The sequence below is a fragment of the Triturus cristatus genome, chromosome 1_1 (genome assembly GCF_964204655.1).
Source record: "Triturus cristatus chromosome 1_1, aTriCri1.1, whole genome shotgun sequence".
Lineage (NCBI taxonomy): Eukaryota > Metazoa > Chordata > Amphibia > Caudata > Salamandridae > Triturus > Triturus cristatus.
This window is the reverse complement of record NC_140579.1, coordinates 1295463218-1295481768: the sequence shown is the minus strand read 5'-3', so window position 1 is coordinate 1295481768 and position 18551 is coordinate 1295463218. Positions and strand designations below refer to the sequence as shown.

Here is an 18551-nt window from a genome sequence, read left to right as displayed (position 1 = left end):
ACGAATGCCCAGACAGTGTAAACAAGTTTACAAATGACAAAATAAAGAAGTAATACTATCAAAAAAATATGCTGCATGAGTTGTCTTTTTCTTGATGCATAAATAACTCAACCCTGCCACATGATTTGATCCTTCCCTCCCGCATAATTCCAATGGCCTGAATGAAACGCATTGGAACCCTTACTAAATGTTAGGGACGGATACATTATTGATGTCTTGCACATTGATCCTGCCTTTTCCTTCATTAGATTTTGTGCACTGATGTTTGCAGGAAGGTTTAACACATAGATCGCTCCCATCTATAGGATATCGAGCATGGGCCTTTAAACCAATGTTGACATGATATGTAAATATATATCAAATAGTGTAAATAATGTTTAATTATTAACCACTAACATTTCTTGTTTAATTGTTGATTCCAATTCACACTTACATAGCTATGTTCTCAAACCAGCAGCTATTTCAAGAGGGTATAGAGAATCCGGTAAGGCAATAAGTATATAATGGGCACAGTCTTCAGTGGGGGTGTCTTGTCTTAGAAACAGGAGCTCAATCAAGCCTCTTGGTATGAACATAAAATTAACCGGTGGTACCGACCACCAGAGGACATATATGACTAAGATAAAAAGAAGGTCACAGTTTAGTATAAAAGGGAGGTATGCATGGTTGTGTGCTTCTAAGTGCAGCATTGTATTTAACCTACACAACATATTCTAGAGATAGTGACGTTATAGAACGGTGTTCCTGTGCATCCATGAAAGAAACATTAATTGACTGTTTCTGAATTACATTTTGAATAGTATTTGCGAAATGTGTATTGAAGCCTGTCTTAAGAAGCATCTGTGAAGCACCGGTATGCATTTTGTGTCAGTGGGTTATGTATTTAAATGCTATACAAGCAAGACGGCGTAAAATTATACAGACTGTACCGCACAATATGCCCTTAATTGTACAGCATGTTGACGTTTTTTTCTTTTAGTTGCGGCATTATTTTGTTCACGCTGCCTCACACCTTTTAGATGCATTACCACATAATTCCAGTGAATCAGTATCTATTGAATGAGCAAACAGAGGGGGGATAGTCCATCGCACACACTGTCCGTGGTGCTCAAAGTGGAACTTCTGGCCTAACATCTGGGTGTTCTGCATTGAATAAGGAAGCCGCAAAAAAAGCACAAATTATTTCACTTTTTTCATTTTATTAATATTTTGCAATTTATATTTGTTGTTTGAAAACTAAAAATTGAATCAACATACATGTGTTTGAGGATGACATTTGTTTGATCCCTTCAGCCCCTTTTTACACGGTCAGAACATGACTCCATCTACCATCGCCCAGCACCCTCGCACACACATTCCTCATACTTCGCTCCTGGACCATGAGAAGCGAGAACCCCCCATCAATGTTGTCACTCTGCACTATGGGACAAAGGGTAAAATATAATGTTCTGACCAAAACACTTGTAGGAGAGAGGTGCGAGATGTCGGAGTTCAGATGGGAAAACATGCCTACTGAAACCCTTAGTACTGGAAACAGCCATGAAGGAAGGAGTTCTGTGCACACTGGCCACTTTAGTTGAGGGCATGCTGTATTGGAGGGGAGTTTACACTGCCTCCTTTAGTATATACCTAGGTCACAGGAAGGAAAGGAACATATACTTCTAGTGCATTAAAATACTCAGGAGGCTGAGAACAGTACACATTGCCCTCTTTACTACATAGCTGTGACTTGTATACTCCCTCCCCTTGGTGTGGTTATACCAGTGTGTACTGCTTTTGCCCTGGAGGCCCAGGAAGCCCAGGAGGTGATAGCTGTTTGGAGTGATCAGATGCACTGCAGATTCAAGGCCATCCACACCTGTAAACCCACGGTTTGGACATCAGGCATTCTTTTGACATAAAGGGCCTAAGTTGTTGTTAGGTGCAATTTCCTTCCTTCAACTCTGGATTTAGCACTTCCTCCAGAAATAAGCAGATTTTACATTACCACCCGACTCTAACTCAAGCCTGTACAGCCATCCAGCTCAGAAGCTCCGGAGTAGATGGTGTGGTGGAGTGCTGGAGTCCGCCTGCCCCTCAATTTCTCATAACCTGAGAGAAGAGTTGGGGGGGGTGGAGGTTGAGGGGACTGAGAAGGGATCAGGCTTCAATTCACACCTGTTCGACACAAGGACCCCCAGTCTGTCCTTGAAGAAGGTGATTCTGATCCTACCAGTTATATACAACATCTGTCTGCCAAGAAGCTGCCATGCTAGCCCTCTGTTCACTCATGACAAAGAGAGTGTGACTTTCTGTTATGGTACACACACCATGTGCATGAGATGGCATTCCATAGGACCAACCCCAGGAACCATTATGAAAGTCTACAGATATCCAAGATGAAAAGAACAGCTTTTATAAATATTTAGCTATGTAAATCAGCCTGATGACAGTCCATCAACTGGAAACACAGACACAATCTGAAAGCTGTTGGCTGTGTTTGTGTGTTCACTGTTATGGTACATGGGGTGATGAGGTACTAGATGTATTCCGTCTTGATCATAATTGAAATATTTAAATCATAGCAAAAATAGTTTTTTTTTAAAACACTTTGAGGCACACATTGCTCTCCTTAATTACAGTGACCCCCCCACATCTGAGACAGGGTTCCAAATAAGGGGTTGCACTGGCGCTAAAAATAGGGAGTAACATGGGTTCTGATTGATTATATAAAAAAATATTTTAATTTTAAGACTAGCTTATTTTTTGCTGCGAAGCCCATTTTGTGGCTTTTAATGTGAATACATTTAACAAAGGTATTTTTTACTTAAAATACCCTGTTAAGATAATGTGACTACGTTTAACCTTCTGGTGTGTGCATGTGGGGGGGGTGGGGTCTTGATGCTGAATCAACAAAAAATACATAATTGTTACTTACTTTCTTAGTTTGGGGATGAAGTTACTGGTATATAGGCCAGATTTCACGAATAAATCGGGTCGGTGCAGCCCTTATCTGGAAACCTGATTCTACAGGTAATTGCATCTTCTTCTTCTGTCCTGCCAGTCCATTCCTGTCCTCACGTTGTCACTCTTAGTATTACTTGTTGGGCCAGTCATACTGTGATGACAGCTAAGAAAATTCTGAACGCTGGACATCGGCCGTGCTATTGAGAGCCACAACCTTGGACAACTTCAACAGCTAGGTGAAGTTTGGGAGAGTAATCTCAGTAGGGGGCAGGGGCTACGGAACAAGGGCATGCACCGCGGATGCTGACAGAAGCCATGGAAGAGGAACACGTACTTCAGTATGGAACGGTACCCCTGGAATAGCTCATCAACCCAAGTCTGGAGCAGGAGCCGCGTGCAATACAGCAGCCTCTGTATGGGTCAACCAACATTAGCAATTGAAGCATCAAGGCAGAGAACAAAGGTGTGGAGAATGAAACACAAAGCAGTTTTAGTTGCAGTAAGCCCGGTATTTGAATGATCCATGATGAGGAAATGGATATGCAGACATTTCCATCCCATGATACTCGCAGGTCATGATGGCAACAAGGCCTAGTTGTTTACCATATAAGGACAACGGATATTAGACCAGACCTAAGAGCTCTCTAGAGGTCAGTCTTGGCGTGGCATGCCACAATGCTGATGCTTCTCTTCTGGGATGTAATTGAGGGTGTAGTGGGTGCTCAGGGATCGGCAGGGAAAGGAGAAGGTGCAGTCAAGTCTAGGGTAACACACAGTTCTCATTGCCTTTCCTCCTCTTCTCCACGCTCCAACGCATTCTCAGCATTTGGGGGCTGCTTGTGCCAAGCAGTCTCTTTGTAGACGATCCATAGGTTTCCAGCCCAGAGTAGGAAACTCAGGAACCCAAATAACTGTAAAGAAAAACCAAAGAGTGACTCTAGACAGCAACGTACAGTAAAAATATTTCTGTGCATAAGCAGTATTTGGAGTAAGAGCCAGGAGTCAAATTTCTCAGAGGTGCTTTTTTTTGCAATTGTCTTTCTTTGGCCAAGAAACTTAGAATAGTTTCATTTAAGGATTCATTGTAGGCTGTGGTTGTGTGGATGACAGTCGGACTGAGAAAGAAAAAACAACCAAAAGAAGGCAGTGATGGCTATAGTTCATCACACTGGTTGGTAGTTATTTCAAAGTTCACAACTGGGGTGCTCTCACTCCTGAGGTCCCACCACCTATGAACCTCATACAAATCCACAGTTACATAGAAGAAGCTCATTCAATAGTTAATCAAAGGCACAGCTCAATTCATAACATCCATGTTGATACTATTGTATTCAAAGTCCAAAAGCTAGTCCTTTCACATAGTCCATTGATTCAAGGAGACTGATATATGGTGCGGAATGGGAAGAGTGTCACATCAAAGTAATACTATATTACAGGTAAAAGACTACTACCAAAATGGAAATTAGGTGTGCCCCTAACAAGATTTTTGCCTCAAGCCGATAAAGTCAATTATATTTAAAAATCGATTTCATTGAATTTAACCAAAGTTTTATCCCTGCTTTTCAACAGTTGACTAGAGGCAAGATAAAACATTTTATGAAGGAAGGCCTGTTTGAATAGAATGATGAATATCAATGAGGGTTGATAATATAACAGGTGACCTTAAAATGCTGCAAAACTGCTAGAGCTCTTAGGAAGGCCACCAATTGTAGATACTTATTCATGAAACAGACAGCCCTAACTATATTTTAAGACACATTGGCGGGCATTCTCCATCAGGGTGAAAATGGATCACTCTTCCTCACCTTACAGAGGTCTGGCTTGGCCTCACCAATTATAACAAGGTGGTTTCCCAACTAACACGAGTACAATTTTTCAACTGAATACGTTGCAGGCAAAGACTATTATATGGCGGACTGGTTGTCCAGGGTGATGACGGTGCCAGATGATGAATAGTTGAAATAAAAGCATGAGAAGGATAGGAAATGTATGGAGATAAAATATATCTGGTAAGGTTTGCGGGCAGTGGCGAGACAAGATAGCTGCTCATTAAAATTCCTCCTGAGGCACCAAGGAACCTTTTGCCTAGTTGAACGCTTATTTCGAGTATGCGGCTCAACCAGACATGCCGAATTGCATTGGAAGCTCCCGGGAGCTACGGGGTACATTTTTAGACCCTTAAACCGTCTGTTTGCTATTTTGGAGTCTGTTCCCCGCCGCTCCCGTCACACTCCAGAGTACGGCCACCATTTTACGAGCTTTTTATTTTTTTCACTCAGGAATCAACGCGTCTACATTCTAAACTGCCTTCATGGGTCCATAGGTGGCATGTCACTCTTCTAAACTGAAGACATCTTCATTGAGTTTATTTTCCCACTAATATAACAAGCTCATTATTCAGTGGGCAGTTTTATGAGCAACTTGATCGGTGGCTTGGTCTTTCATGGAGATTTTATAAAGGCACATTGGTTGATATTTGATTATCTGCACATTCCTAGCAATTTCCTGTGCCGCTACACAACATTTTTAAATAACATTTTTTTTAATATAGTGGGCCTTTTATCCCAATTACACACCTTGGCTTTTACTTCTTTTTTGTTGTCTTCATGGTTGTTAGAAAGGCTACATAATCCATTTCAATTCCACTCCTGTTTAAATATGGAGTCTGCTCTTCATCTAAATCACAGGCTTATATCACCTCTAACGCTAATGGTTGCAAAGAGTTTGGTGGTAAAACTAATAAAAGGGTTAAAAAAATCCTTCTTCTCCAAATAAATCACGATTGCCTTTGACACTGGAGGATATTATGGATGAACTGAGAAATATGAGACCATTTATGGCAGATACCAGTGCAGCGCTTCAGAGAAATGAGGAAAAATGGTCTTGTCTAGATTTACAGAGATTGAACAGAGAGTTAGTGATGCTCAAGATGTGGTCGCTAAAGTTGATATATTATCTAAAGAGGTGATTCAGTTAAAGAAGTTAATGGAGGACCTTGAAAACCGTTGCAGGCGCAATACTCTACGCATATATGGCATACCAGGTTCTGAAGGCCCGACGTGATAAATCTTTTGAAACTTCATATTCCTAAAATGGTCGCCTACAAAAATCCGTTGATCTCAATATTCAGAGGGAACAGCCTCGACCTCGAAGAGACCACGAGGGATCATTGCTTTTTTACTTCACTACTCTGATCAAATGATGGTTCTTACAGCAGCTAAACAACATAAACAAATGCTTTGATCCGGTCAAAAGATTTTCTTTAGTTGGGATGTCTCCAGGGCTACTGCTAATCATCAGAAGGCATTTCAGGGTCTCAGACCAACGCTTTGATCCATGAATGCTTGTTATGGCCGTATTCATCCTTGTTTCTTCAAGGTTACATACAAAGACAAGCCTTCAACTTTTGAAGACCCTGTTGAGCATAAGGAATTCATACACACTCATAATCCAAAGAAACTGGAGGGGTTAATTTTCCTAATCTTAGGCTTTAATACTCTGCTTTCACACTGAAACACATTTAGACTTCCTTTTCGGTAAATTCTCATGAAATGTCGACAAGTTGGGGTCAATTGGAACAGGCGCAACTCACACCATTTTTCTTCTGGGATGTAGTTCACATTTCCCAACCCCCCAAAAGCTTTTTTCTCTCCTGATCTTACTCATTATATAGCCATTGTTAGAACTTTAATTACTTCCTCTAATTCCCGTTTTAAAATTATTTCATAAACTCCTATTTGGTACAATAGGCACATAAAACTAAATAATAGAGTTCTCTCATGTAAAGAGTGGATTATTAAAGGAATTATAACCACCGGTCATATACTTTGTTAGATGTTTCTGAAATTCAGCAAAAATATGAGATATTCTCTTATTATGCCACTCATTATCGACACCGCAAGACTACTCTACTTCTATTTCTTTCCCAACAATCTACTTCTGTTTCACATACACACACCTTCCCTCTTTTACATTGAATATCACCTCACAAATGAAAGCTTCAGGAATATATAAGGTTTTGATTGGTTGTTCTGATTTAAGAACAAAATCAAACATTGAGCTAATGTGGGAAACGGATCTCCATCAAGAGATTTCTTTCCAAACCTGGAATTCTGTGTGGGCTAAGATCCACACTTCTTCTCGTTCAGCAAGCACAGCTCAAACACTATATTATTTCTATAATAGATTATTTGTAACCCCTAAGAGCCTCCATAAATTCAGACTCTCTAACAATGCTAAGTATTGGTCTTGTTCTTATGATAAAGTGACTTCCTACATATGTTTTTTGAATGTCCTTTGGTAAAAAAGCTTTGGTTACTCATATGGGATAAATTGAACAAAGTTTTGTCCACGAATATTTCGTTTGATATTTTGCATATTTTTTTAGGAGGTTCCTCTCCCTTATGGCATTCTCAAGGTATGGTTGGGGAGTTTATTGATTTGATAATTGCTATTGCTTTACAAATAATCACAACAAATTGCAAAGATACTACCAAATTTACTTTTATTGGTTGGATGAATCTGTTATATCACCATCACAGACAGGAGCAAGCTCCTGTACCTCTAGTCCTTTAATGATTAAAAAAGATTTTTTGAGCTTGCCACTCACCTCTTTTTTATACAGGCAATCTGCTCGATCCACATCTGATGTTATTAGTTTTGATCTCCCATAAAGACTGCATTGCTGATAACGTTTGCTCTATTATTATATACAGTACTTTTCTTTTCTTCACTTCCCCTCTTTTCCTTTCTTCCTTCTTCTCTTCTCATTCTGTTTTTTTCTTTCTTCCTGTCTCAAAATTGTTAAAATTCATATGGATTAGTAATGAGTTTAAATCTTTTAATTCAAGTTCTTTGGTTCCTAGTTTACTAGATTTTCTTCTTATTTTATAGAAATGTGAAGTTGTTTCATATTACATTATTTAAAATGTATGCTTGGATTAATTTCATTGTGTGGTGGTGACCTTATGAGTTATGCGGTCATTAATTCCGCTCTAGGTGCCCAGGCATTAAATATGCTGGACAAGTGACCAATGTGATTACAATTGTATAGTGGGTCATTAGGAGAGGGGAGTTCCTGAAGAGACTGTGATGTACAAAGTGGTTTGAGTACCATCACCATGATTAGAAGTCATCTGAGTCCACGCTTATCCCAGTGCATTGAGACCTTTGATGCCACTGCACTATGCCAAATTTCTCTGTCACAGGCACCAGGTGTCTAGACAATCCATTTACCCAATGTTCTATTACATTCTTTACATTGTCATTTTTAAGCATCTATTGAGCATGAGGGAGTAACCTGGCTCCTCAATGATGAGACGACGCACCATCGCAGGAATGACTCTCTTTAATTGAAATACCCTACACCTTCTACACATGGCCTAATGAGTGAGGAGCTGCCCCCCAACTGTTTTACCTCATCCTCAACACCCCTCGTTCCGCCCCTGCATTCCCTTACCTGTCACTCTAGGAAGTTCATGTTGGTCAGCAGCTAGAGTGCTGACCTGAATTGTGTTCCGCTCATTATGGCCGACACTACACCTATAAATACCTGCAAACCACAGGATGACGCCCCTATTTGTCCACCAACTGTGGATTTTGTTCATTCCTAGGAAGATCGGCTGGATGATCTACAATATCTATGTTGGGGCCCCTTAGAGTGCCTTGCATGGATGCTCTCTCCTAAGTAATGTTTATCTTCTGCCTTTTCATTCACCCTCTGCCCTCCTCCAATGAGGGAGTTCTTACCACAGAGATGTTAGCAAGGCCCATCGAGGGGACTGAGCCAGCCCTGCACAGGTCTCCCTTAATCTGGCACGGCTGCAGAGCACCAATGAGCGTGGCTGGACGTGTGGCTGTTTTCACATCCATCAAACCTTTACCCCAGGCAGATGCGGCCACTAGCCATAGAAAGGCAAAACCACCTGTAATAAAAAAGTCCTGAAGAGAGAAAGACACAGAAAACACAATGATCATTATGCACAGTTTCAGTTTTCTCCTCGAGTTCATGTGCAAATCACAGTTGTATACTGCCCTACCCTGCTTTCCTTTCCAAGTTCTGTGGATTGGCAGTGACACACACCCCATCCTGTCATTGACTCAAGGTTCAAGTATTTTTTATCTTCCAGTCCTATGCTCCTAAGGCCAGAAGTATTTCTTTACTAGTTTTAAGGCCCACAACACACCCTCTGCTAGTAATAAATGTCAATATCAAAGCAGATCTCCCCTCAAGCCTCATATTATAAGGATAACTTTCCTTAAAAAATTATAGGGCCAGTGTACTTTCCTCTCATGTCCCACACTTCCAGGTAGATGATTCTGACAGTATACCTACCAAAGCCACCAGACTGCCACTTGCTAAGGTTTTTCCTTCAATTCATATGCCCAGGTGGTATTCCGTCCTGTTCATTCCAAAGAGCTGACCTGAGACAACTCTTCTTAGCAGACCTTTACATGGGTGACCCAGAGTTGCTCCACCAATATTCATAGTATCAGAACTACACTGCTTTCCACTCTGTCTATAGGAAGTTCTGAATACATTTCACACAAACCTTTTGCTGTACCAAGACAAAGGTATCCTAGTAAGCCCATGATACAAACACTTGAGCTAGATGGACTTATGACACCGGGGCCATTGAGTTACTACATGCTTTCCCAAAGGACAACAGGCGGTAAACCACACCAGTCACTCAAGGGAGAACAACAATCATTTGAAGGCTCTGAAGGCAAAAGAGGCCTTCTTGACCTAACAGTCATTGTAGTTGAACACAAGCCAATGGGGCAAAGCTGACTTGACTTACAAAGTACCTACAGACTACCTGTGAACACTCGCTCTTCAAGTTAATGAGAAAGTTTCGATAATTTGAAATTTCTGATTCATCCATCAAATATGCAAGCGGTGGTACTCAGCAATACTTTTAATCTGTTACCAACAGAAGTGATATCTGCAGGGTGCATGCTTCTAACCTATGGGCATGAGGGACAGGACGTGTCAGTTGCCTTCCATCCAGATAGATGTCCTGCCTCTTACAACTTTGTGTACACAGCTCTACAAAGGCATTGTTGCACATACACCTGACGTTAAAAGCCTGGGCCATACTGCCGCTGCCACTGTTTCTTTAATGATACACATGGCAGGTCCAAAGGAGGCAGTTGGAGGCTGCAACAGGTGGGGGCTTACTTTGTATTGAATGGAGTGACGGTGGGAGGAAGGAGTAAATTAGGTTGAATACAAATAAAAGGTAAACATGTAAAAGGCAATGAAGAAAGTAAAACTGTATAGTTGATACTGAAAAACTAAGGTTTTTGATATTATCAACCAAGCCGTTTGGCTTTCTCTATTGTGGGAGGCTTCGTAAAAGCCGCACACAAAACTTTCCCCTGAGAACCAGAGCATTTTACCCAGAAACATCTATCTTGAAACAATTACCAAACACAGCAGGAACCCAAAAGGCTGATGTGATCTAGGCCCATGCAGACATTTAGTCATTTTAGAGAATGAATTGCATTAGTGGCAGGTGACAAGAACAAGAAGTTGTGGATGAACTGAAAAATATAAACAGCTGATTCCTTTGGTTAAGGTGTCCTGAGATGTCACAGCCATTTTCCTACAGACTGGATTTGAAGACTGATTCATAAAATACAAAAGGATTACTTAGAAGATAGAAACATCACTTAAAATTCTTGCCTTTAAACGGTGTTGAAATACACTTACCTTCCTGATTCCCAGAACAGGTGTGAATCACGACATGCCTAGCTGCATCAAAGCATGTTTATAATTTACCATGTGAGACTTCTCAAGATTCCATCAGACCCATGCGAAATTACATATCTTTTAATCTGCTTGCGTACCAACACAGTACTCAGAAATATAGGTGAATCACACTGGTTTCCCAGACATAGATATTAAGTATATGTATATGAGTGCATTGCACACTTCTATAGTTTGTATGGTGGGGAATAGGGGTAAATCCTTTACCTCTATTTTGAAAGCACGAGGTAAAAGCAATCCCTTCCAGTAGCCAAGCTGTCTCAAACGATAGCAGCTGTAGGCTACCAAAGGATGACTCTGGTTGAGTATGGTTATAACACCCAAAGGAAAAGCTCAGGACATAATATGTTCCCATTAAATGCAGTCATAGTGGCTTGCATGGGTGATATTGCCAAGTGTCAACTTTGTTTCGGCACTATGAGTTCCAAGCTTCATTTTGACAGGGAGGCAGCGGGAATGAATGCTGAACTTGAAAATGGTGGGGCAATATGGCTAATGTATTCTCAGTCAGCATGCAAGCTCACGATGGCTCCATACACTTGTTTCTCTGAAGCCCCGATTAGGAGACACAGAACAGTGGTTGCCTCTTCTTGTTTCTGATGTGCACAGCACACATAGCATGTACACGAATTTGTAGCTTTTCAAAATGAATGTATGCAATGTAGACATTGCAGTTTCAGCAAAGCTGGTGCAAGGGCCCTTTCAGAGACTGTGCATGGGCGCTGAATATGTTTGTGATATCCCCCAGTCATTCAGCAAACAGGATTTGACTACTACAAACAGGTTTTTCTGACCATCATGATGCAACACTCAAAAAGACAGAAGTGTTCGTGCAGCATTTTAATGGGGGGGGGGGGGGGGGGCTTGGTTCTGGAGGCATCCCAACTTTATAGCCAAAATCCTGATACCTGAGCTTTCAGAAAGCAAAGAACTTTCCCACACTCAGTGAAGGAGAAAGACATCATCGTGATGCCACTTATCCTGCTCAGAGTTCAACTGCAAACCTGTAGAAGATGAAGAGAACAGTAAGCAGAATCCAAATACGGGGATTCAAGCTACCAAAATGGGAATAGAAGAAGGTCCTTGGGTTTCAGGGGCAATGTGGATCGTTCACAAGGGCATGTGATATACAATACAATACAATGGCATTTGTAGAGCACATGGCTACTCCAGAAGAAGCATCCCGGTGCTAACAGCTGGATTGCCCTAGAGAGCAGATAGAAACTAAGCACCAAACCCCAGTCTAGGCACTAAACAGGTGGGTCTTTAAGCCATTTCTGCAGATCCTTTCTGAGGGAGCATGTCGTAAACTGGACAGAAGCAAATTCCACAGTTTTGCAGTCAAAGAGCTGAAAGTCTTCCCAAGGTGCCTAGCCCAAATGATTTTTAGGATGTGTAGGAGCCTCTGTGAGTTAGACCTGAGGGATCTATTCTGGTAGTAGGTCTTGAGTCTGCATATTAGGATTAGTGGTCTCTTGTTCTCCAAGGCTCTATAGGCGAAGATTAGAGCCTTGTATCTGATATGACTGGTAGCTGGCGGAGGTGGGCAGACACCGAGGAACGCATCAGGACCTTAAGAATGAGGGATGAGGCAGCATTTTGGATTATCTGTAGCTGTTGCCAAAGGTAAGCTGGCAATCCAAGATAAAGACTATTGGACTAGTCCACTTTGGCTGTAACAAGGGCATGGACAATAGTCTTTTGCGAGACAGAGGCACAAAAATGTAGCATCGTTCTCAAAAACTTCAATTTGTCAAAGCAGCTGGCCAAGACCGTCTTGACTTGTGGTTCAAACAGATTGGAGTCTAATGTGATGCCCAAGTTTCTGACACAGGATGATGGGGAGGGGGTGGCTCCCAGCTCGGACAGCCACCAGCCAAGGGCGTCAGGGATAGTACGTGTGCCAAAAAAGAGAATTTCTGTTTTATCAGAATTAAGCTTGAGGCTGGTTTGGCCATGCAGTTGCCCACTGCCTTGAGGCAGTACTTAAACGACTTATGGGCATCAGGAGTCTCATCCTGAAAAGAGAGCATGGTCTGCATGTCATCAGCTTAGCCATGGGTTCGAGGTAGACATTTAAAAGTTTAGGGCTCAGGGCAGAGCCTTGAGGCACCACGTACATGAGAGGTTTGGGATCTGAAAGAAAGGGAGACAGAAACACTGCCTGAGATCGATCCAGGCCAGTGAATTCCCTTGAATTCCAGTCCTCCCTAGTCGATTCAGTAGGATGGGGTGCAAGACCGTGTCAAAAGCTGATGGCAGGTCTAAAAGAATCGCTGTTGCCCCCCTAACATGGTTGAGCTTGATAAATTCCTAAAGTTCCAGTAAGGAGATCTCAGTGCTGTAACCTGGCCAGAATTCAGACTACGCATCATGTAGAAGTGTAGTGTAGTTCCTATTTCCCTGATAGGCTCTGCGCATTGGAATAACATACACTATAGATTTGACATAGGACTAAGGTCAGTATGTCTCTATCGAGTATATTAAACTTAATTACTTGTGTGTGCCAGCTAACTCAGAGGTCACTAGAAACTTCTCGAATGTACAAGAAGGGATTAATCTCTGACAACCGCATAAACATGGCAACTTTGTTTCCCTTTAGAATCGGAGCTGTCTCAGAATCGTGGAAACAATAGATAACAGTTTCACTCAGTCAATCGTGCATGCTTCGTTTCTAAAGAGTTGCACAGAAGTAGAGAGATGGGCGTTTCAATAAAAGGGTTTATTGAACAGTCTTATTTCTCATGCAAGAGATATGAATTGCTACAATTGTAAGACAGACTGCGAGGTACAATATGTACGAGGTTAGCAGTACGATAAAATAATACTGCAATAGCATGGTTTGTAGCTATGACATATATTAATCAAAATACATACATAAATAACATAAGCTAAAATGTGATACTCATCTGATGCTTCTAAATTGTTCTGCCCCAGTGTACCTAATCTTAGTGCAGTACGAGGTTTGAAGTAGGTGCTGTTTCTAAAGTATAGCCAGCTATATTTTAGTTTAGCCAAGAGTTGCCAAAAGTTTCTCTAAGTTCTAGTCAGCTCCATATCTGAGAATGAGAGAGGTTTGAATCTCTTTTCTGGACTCGATAGTCTAACCCCCCGCAAGGGAATTCAGAGAGCACTGGAGCTGGATTCTCTGCGAGGAGGATGGCAGCGTCAGGTTAGTGCATCAGGCTGAAACTCGATCTCCTTCCGAATTTGCCGTGGCAAACCGCGTCGTCTGGGTTGGATCAAATCCTCCGGAAACCGCAATTTGCCAGGGCAAGTGCTGGTATATTTATACCCTGAAGGTGTCTAGGAATGCCAGTATTGAGATAAAAGTTGGGCAGAGGAACGTCATGAATGAACCCCTAAGGAATAGATGTTCATGCATACTTAATGAGTTCTTGAAGAAATCAATATTCAAGCTGAGGGAAATTCCTAAAGGCTTAAGGGTCTGGTTTTCCAAGAATTCGTTGTGACGTGAATGGACGGATGTAGGTGGCCATGCCTGTATTTGGTTTGTATGGACAAGGTCTAAATAAGGGCCGGATTTCTATGTCCAAATAAGGGCAATGTGAATTGTACCTATATAAGGGCATACATCGGGAAACCTATATACGGAATCTAAATCTGCACACAACACCCACTCCAGTTTCGTATAAACGACGTTACTAAATCCTAAAGGTTCTAAACATATCTTAAAACAGAGTATTGCGTGGGTTTGCTAAAATAAGCTAAAAACTTATCTAAAACATATGTTCTAAAAATACATTACAAAACCATTGCTATACATAAAGTGTTGTACATATTAAAGGCAATGTTTCATTCTAAGCATAGGATTACATTGGAATGCTAAATGAATGAACCAAAATATATACATGTGATGAAATGGCTCGTAAATACAGAAGAAAAAGGGCCGAAACCATTTCATATCAGGTTACATAAGTCAAATTGTTATTCATGACAAGGTGGTATACTGTCCCTGGAAGTGTTATCAAAGAATTCTGTTCTCTATGAATAGTTCTACTAGAAGCAGATTACTGTGCCAAAAAAAGCAAAAAATACAAATTTGGCAAAAAAAATTAATCATAGGAAAAAAAGTTCCAAAGTCAGTAGCATGTTTGAAAAGGAATGAAGGCCAAATTCAGAGTCTCTCCGGAACACTGTGTGCTTGATTCAAAAGTCAGTGTGTGGGGATGGAGAAAACATGACATTTTCTAAACTTGTAGACAACAAGTCGTCTACCGTTGTGGGTGAGAGTTGGAATACCTTGTGTAGAAGATCAACAGCACAGAGATGCGAACTATCGCCTTCAGCATGGGAAGCATCAGCAATGTCCAGATTGGATGTTACCTGGGTGCCTGGTGTTTCCTCTCGCACCTCAGCAGTAGCGTGTTGCATCTGTGAGAGCTCAATGAATGCCGCCATCAGGATTGGTAGCCGCTGGGGACAACACATAGCATGGGCCGTTATCGGGTCCAGCAGAGTATCGCTATCCGTAGGCATGACTCATGGGAGTGTCAGACAAATGTCCAGCATGCATTCTTCACCACATAGCAGGTAGCGTAGAACAGGTAAGAAGCAATCTTGCCAAATTGGTCTGAATGACAGGAACCAAGTGGTGTTTAATTCTCGTAGACGAGGTAAACCCAGAATTTGGGCGATGCGCTCACGACACTTCATCTCCAATAGAGTTCTTTCTATGGTGAACTGGGTGTCGCTGGTGATTTGGCTTGCCATATCATAGCAGTAGGAGCAAAAATAGTATCTCTGCAACGAGTGCTAAAAGGAGCGGCAGTCTGCCAAACACAGAGTGCACGAAGTTTGGAAAAATTCCGAGGACTGCTTGAAAAGATGCTAACAGTCCTGCACACACGTTCCTAAATACATGTACAATACCGCTCGTATCAGACATGTTTAAGATACGACCTAACATTTCTGAGAAATTCACAGGGCAGTTTGTATACAAAAGGGTATGTATCTCCGCCGATGTCCTTGCGACTTGGATATCATAGGTTTCTTTGGCAGAAGTCAAAGGCACAGTTTTTTTGTAAAAGAATGGGTTTCATTCTGCTTAGAGTATCAATTCATATAGAAGAGATATTCAGTGAAGGACTTAAAGGCGACTCCCTGACTATGTCTATTTGTGGAAACAAGACTTGCATACAGCAAGTGACCCTGGATGTAACCGTTACTAGATATGGGATACCTGGCAGCATGCCACAGCAGCTGTGATCATTCAACATAATGTAACTCCCAGTTGAAAGTTGACCAAAGATTGGATTAATCACTGCTGTCGGTGAACCGTGCAGGTGGCAGGATAAGTTTGTAGTGGACCCATCGCAGGCCCCGTGTAAGTTAATATCCTGACAAAGGAGAGAACCGCTAAGAAACACTTCACGTCCCCCACTCCAACATCTCTGTGTGTAAGGTAAATCCCAGGATGTCTTGATGTATTCTTTACCCAACCTTTCATATTTGCCTGCTGGTATTTTTTTAGGCAATACTGAAAATGGAAAGTCTTTACAGGCAGAGTAATCTTACCATGTATGAGCCACTCAGTAGCTGGTCTTTCTGCCACGGTGAATGGTAATTTCTCCAGTTTTTCAATGTTCAGCACCGTATAGTCTGCTCCCCTTTGTGCCATTTTGATCTGTTTATCAGTGAGATTGAATTCTGCAAACAGTGACGTAGTATTGATTAACCGCCAAGTCACATAGTCAGAAAGCAGATTTTGAAGCGTCCTGCCTAATAGCATGATAGAACGTAGCTGAGACGGACCATGTTGCAACATGACCAAGTCTTGTTCCATGAGGATACAATGCTGTCCAAAGAAAATATCCTGGACGACAGAGTCGTTAACCCATTGTCTACTTCAGAGAGGGATTTCTCTAAATTAATACGATCAATTTCTCGTATTCGTTCTGCAGTCTCTGCTTTGGTGACCTTCCATGTTTCATTATAAGCAGCGTAGATACCGGCATATATGAAACATTTTTGACGCGGTTTTCTTGGTCCTAACAAGAATTCCCTAAGGTCTGCGTCTTCTTGAAGTAAAGTTAAGTGTTGTTTTACATCCTCTAGTGTAGCTCTCTGTAGCCAATCAAGGCAAAGTTTCCCTACACTGTTAGTTGTTACTACCCCCGGATGCTGTCTTTGGACATAACGTGGGTCTGGCCTATGAAAGGTAAAACCTTGTGTTTTGTTCAGGAATCTATCTTGACAGTTGTTTGTATCTAAGGGCCAGACCAACCATTTTTTCCATTCAGGATCTGTTCTGTTGTGATGCAAAATATTACATACGTCGACCTCCCCCTGGGTAGTGGTTTCACTTGTAGGTGCAGGTATAGACGGAGTGTTCATGTCTTTTATCCTGGCTATACCAAGGCATGATGTTTGTTGACAGTGCCGTCCAAAATCATCATTTGCTCAGGGATGATACAGGCTCTAAACAAAGCTTCTATTCCCTGTACTTGCCAATCTTTAGTACCCCAGACAGTTTTTTTCTCAATGTTGTCTTTCCAAAAGTCGTAACCCTGTCTAGACAGTTGGGCAATAAAGGCTCCAGAATAAATCTGTTTGGTATTCGGTAACATAGTTTTCATTCCTGTCTTATTGACATTCTTAAAGTAAAATGATCCATCAAGATAGCCGCCGAGTAGGAGCCTCCCCGAGGAGCTCCAGGTTTGGAGATTACCAGTGTTGGTAGTTATCCCCGTTAAAACGGTCTCTCCAGCTCTGACAGTCTCTGGGAACCGACTGCACACCACCCACGCAGGAACTCTTTTAACTCCGATTCAAAAAGTGGATTCTCATCCTACCTGTCGAGCGACTGCTGCCGGATTTCTCTTCTGCTCCCTCGTCGCCTGAGACCCGCTTCGTTGTTCGAGGCACCATTGAGCTGCAGACCCAGCTTGTTGAACTGTGGTTGTCTGCGAGGCATCGTTGTGGAAAGGAAGACCATCCAGTCGCGACCGTCGCCTGCCTCCTGTGATCTGATGTCTGTGGGCAACCTAGGAGTTGAAGGCCATTTGCAGGGCTTCTCCCACTGCCCCATATGGCCCGGTGGCGTTTTCTCCGGTCTGCGGCCAAGTTGCTAAGGCGTTGGGGCCCCTGCTGGAGCCCGACTGCCGTGCCGAGGTAGATTGGAGCTGAATCATCTGCCCGCCTGGTGCTGACTGGTGAGCAAAAGGAATTGTCTCTCTCTCCAGGTCCGGTGCCCACTTGCAGCTGTGGACCGCGGCTGCCTCCTCATTCTCCCTGGAGGTCGCGCTTGTGCTGCTGCGGGCCCTGGCATTCCGCTGCTGCCTGGGCGCTGAGTATTGCCTCCTTCGCTTTTGCCACAATCCGGCCTGGCACCCGCTTGCCATGGCGCCGAGCCTCTGATGCAGCCGCCCCCAGTCCTCTCCACACGGGAGGCAGGATCAGATGAGGATTCCACCTACACACACTTCAAAACGTGCGCAAGGTACATCCCATCATCGCAGAGACATTTTTAACTCTTTAGAGGGTCCTGGGCCAAAGCTCCCAAGCTGTTAAAATGGCGGTGCCCTGAAGTGCTTTTCAGGTAATTTCCCACCGCTCCTGCTCCTGAAACCACACCGCTAATGAGGCAGCTCGGCAAACGCCCTCTAAAATGAAGTGCATTACTGCCCTTGGAGTGTGTGCTGGTCTACTAAGCTTGCCTGTATATTTGATGCCTGCACACTTTATGCCGATCAATGCCTGACTCCAAAATGGTGACGGTCCAAGACATACTTGATTCGCCTCACAGTGCCTGACCTTAAGATGGCACTGCCTCAAAACGTTATTCTTTGAAAGCTTTACTGCGTGACATCAC

General features: G+C 42.5%; 1 protein-coding gene across 1 annotated transcript in view; it reads right to left on the bottom strand.

Annotated features, from left to right (window-relative positions):
• Nucleotides 1-241: 241 nt before the first annotated feature.
• Nucleotides 242-18551, bottom strand: part of LOC146871989 (synaptophysin-like protein 2) — a 922132-nt gene continuing 903822 nt past the window's right edge. The window contains exons 5-6 of the mRNA XM_085652941.1: nucleotides 8695-8886; nucleotides 242-3857 (exon numbers count right to left, since the gene is read on the bottom strand). Coding sequence (XP_085509067.1) covers nucleotides 3726-3857; nucleotides 8695-8886 — 324 coding nt within the window. The 3' untranslated portion in view covers nucleotides 242-3725. The remainder of the gene's footprint in view (nucleotides 3858-8694; nucleotides 8887-18551) is intronic.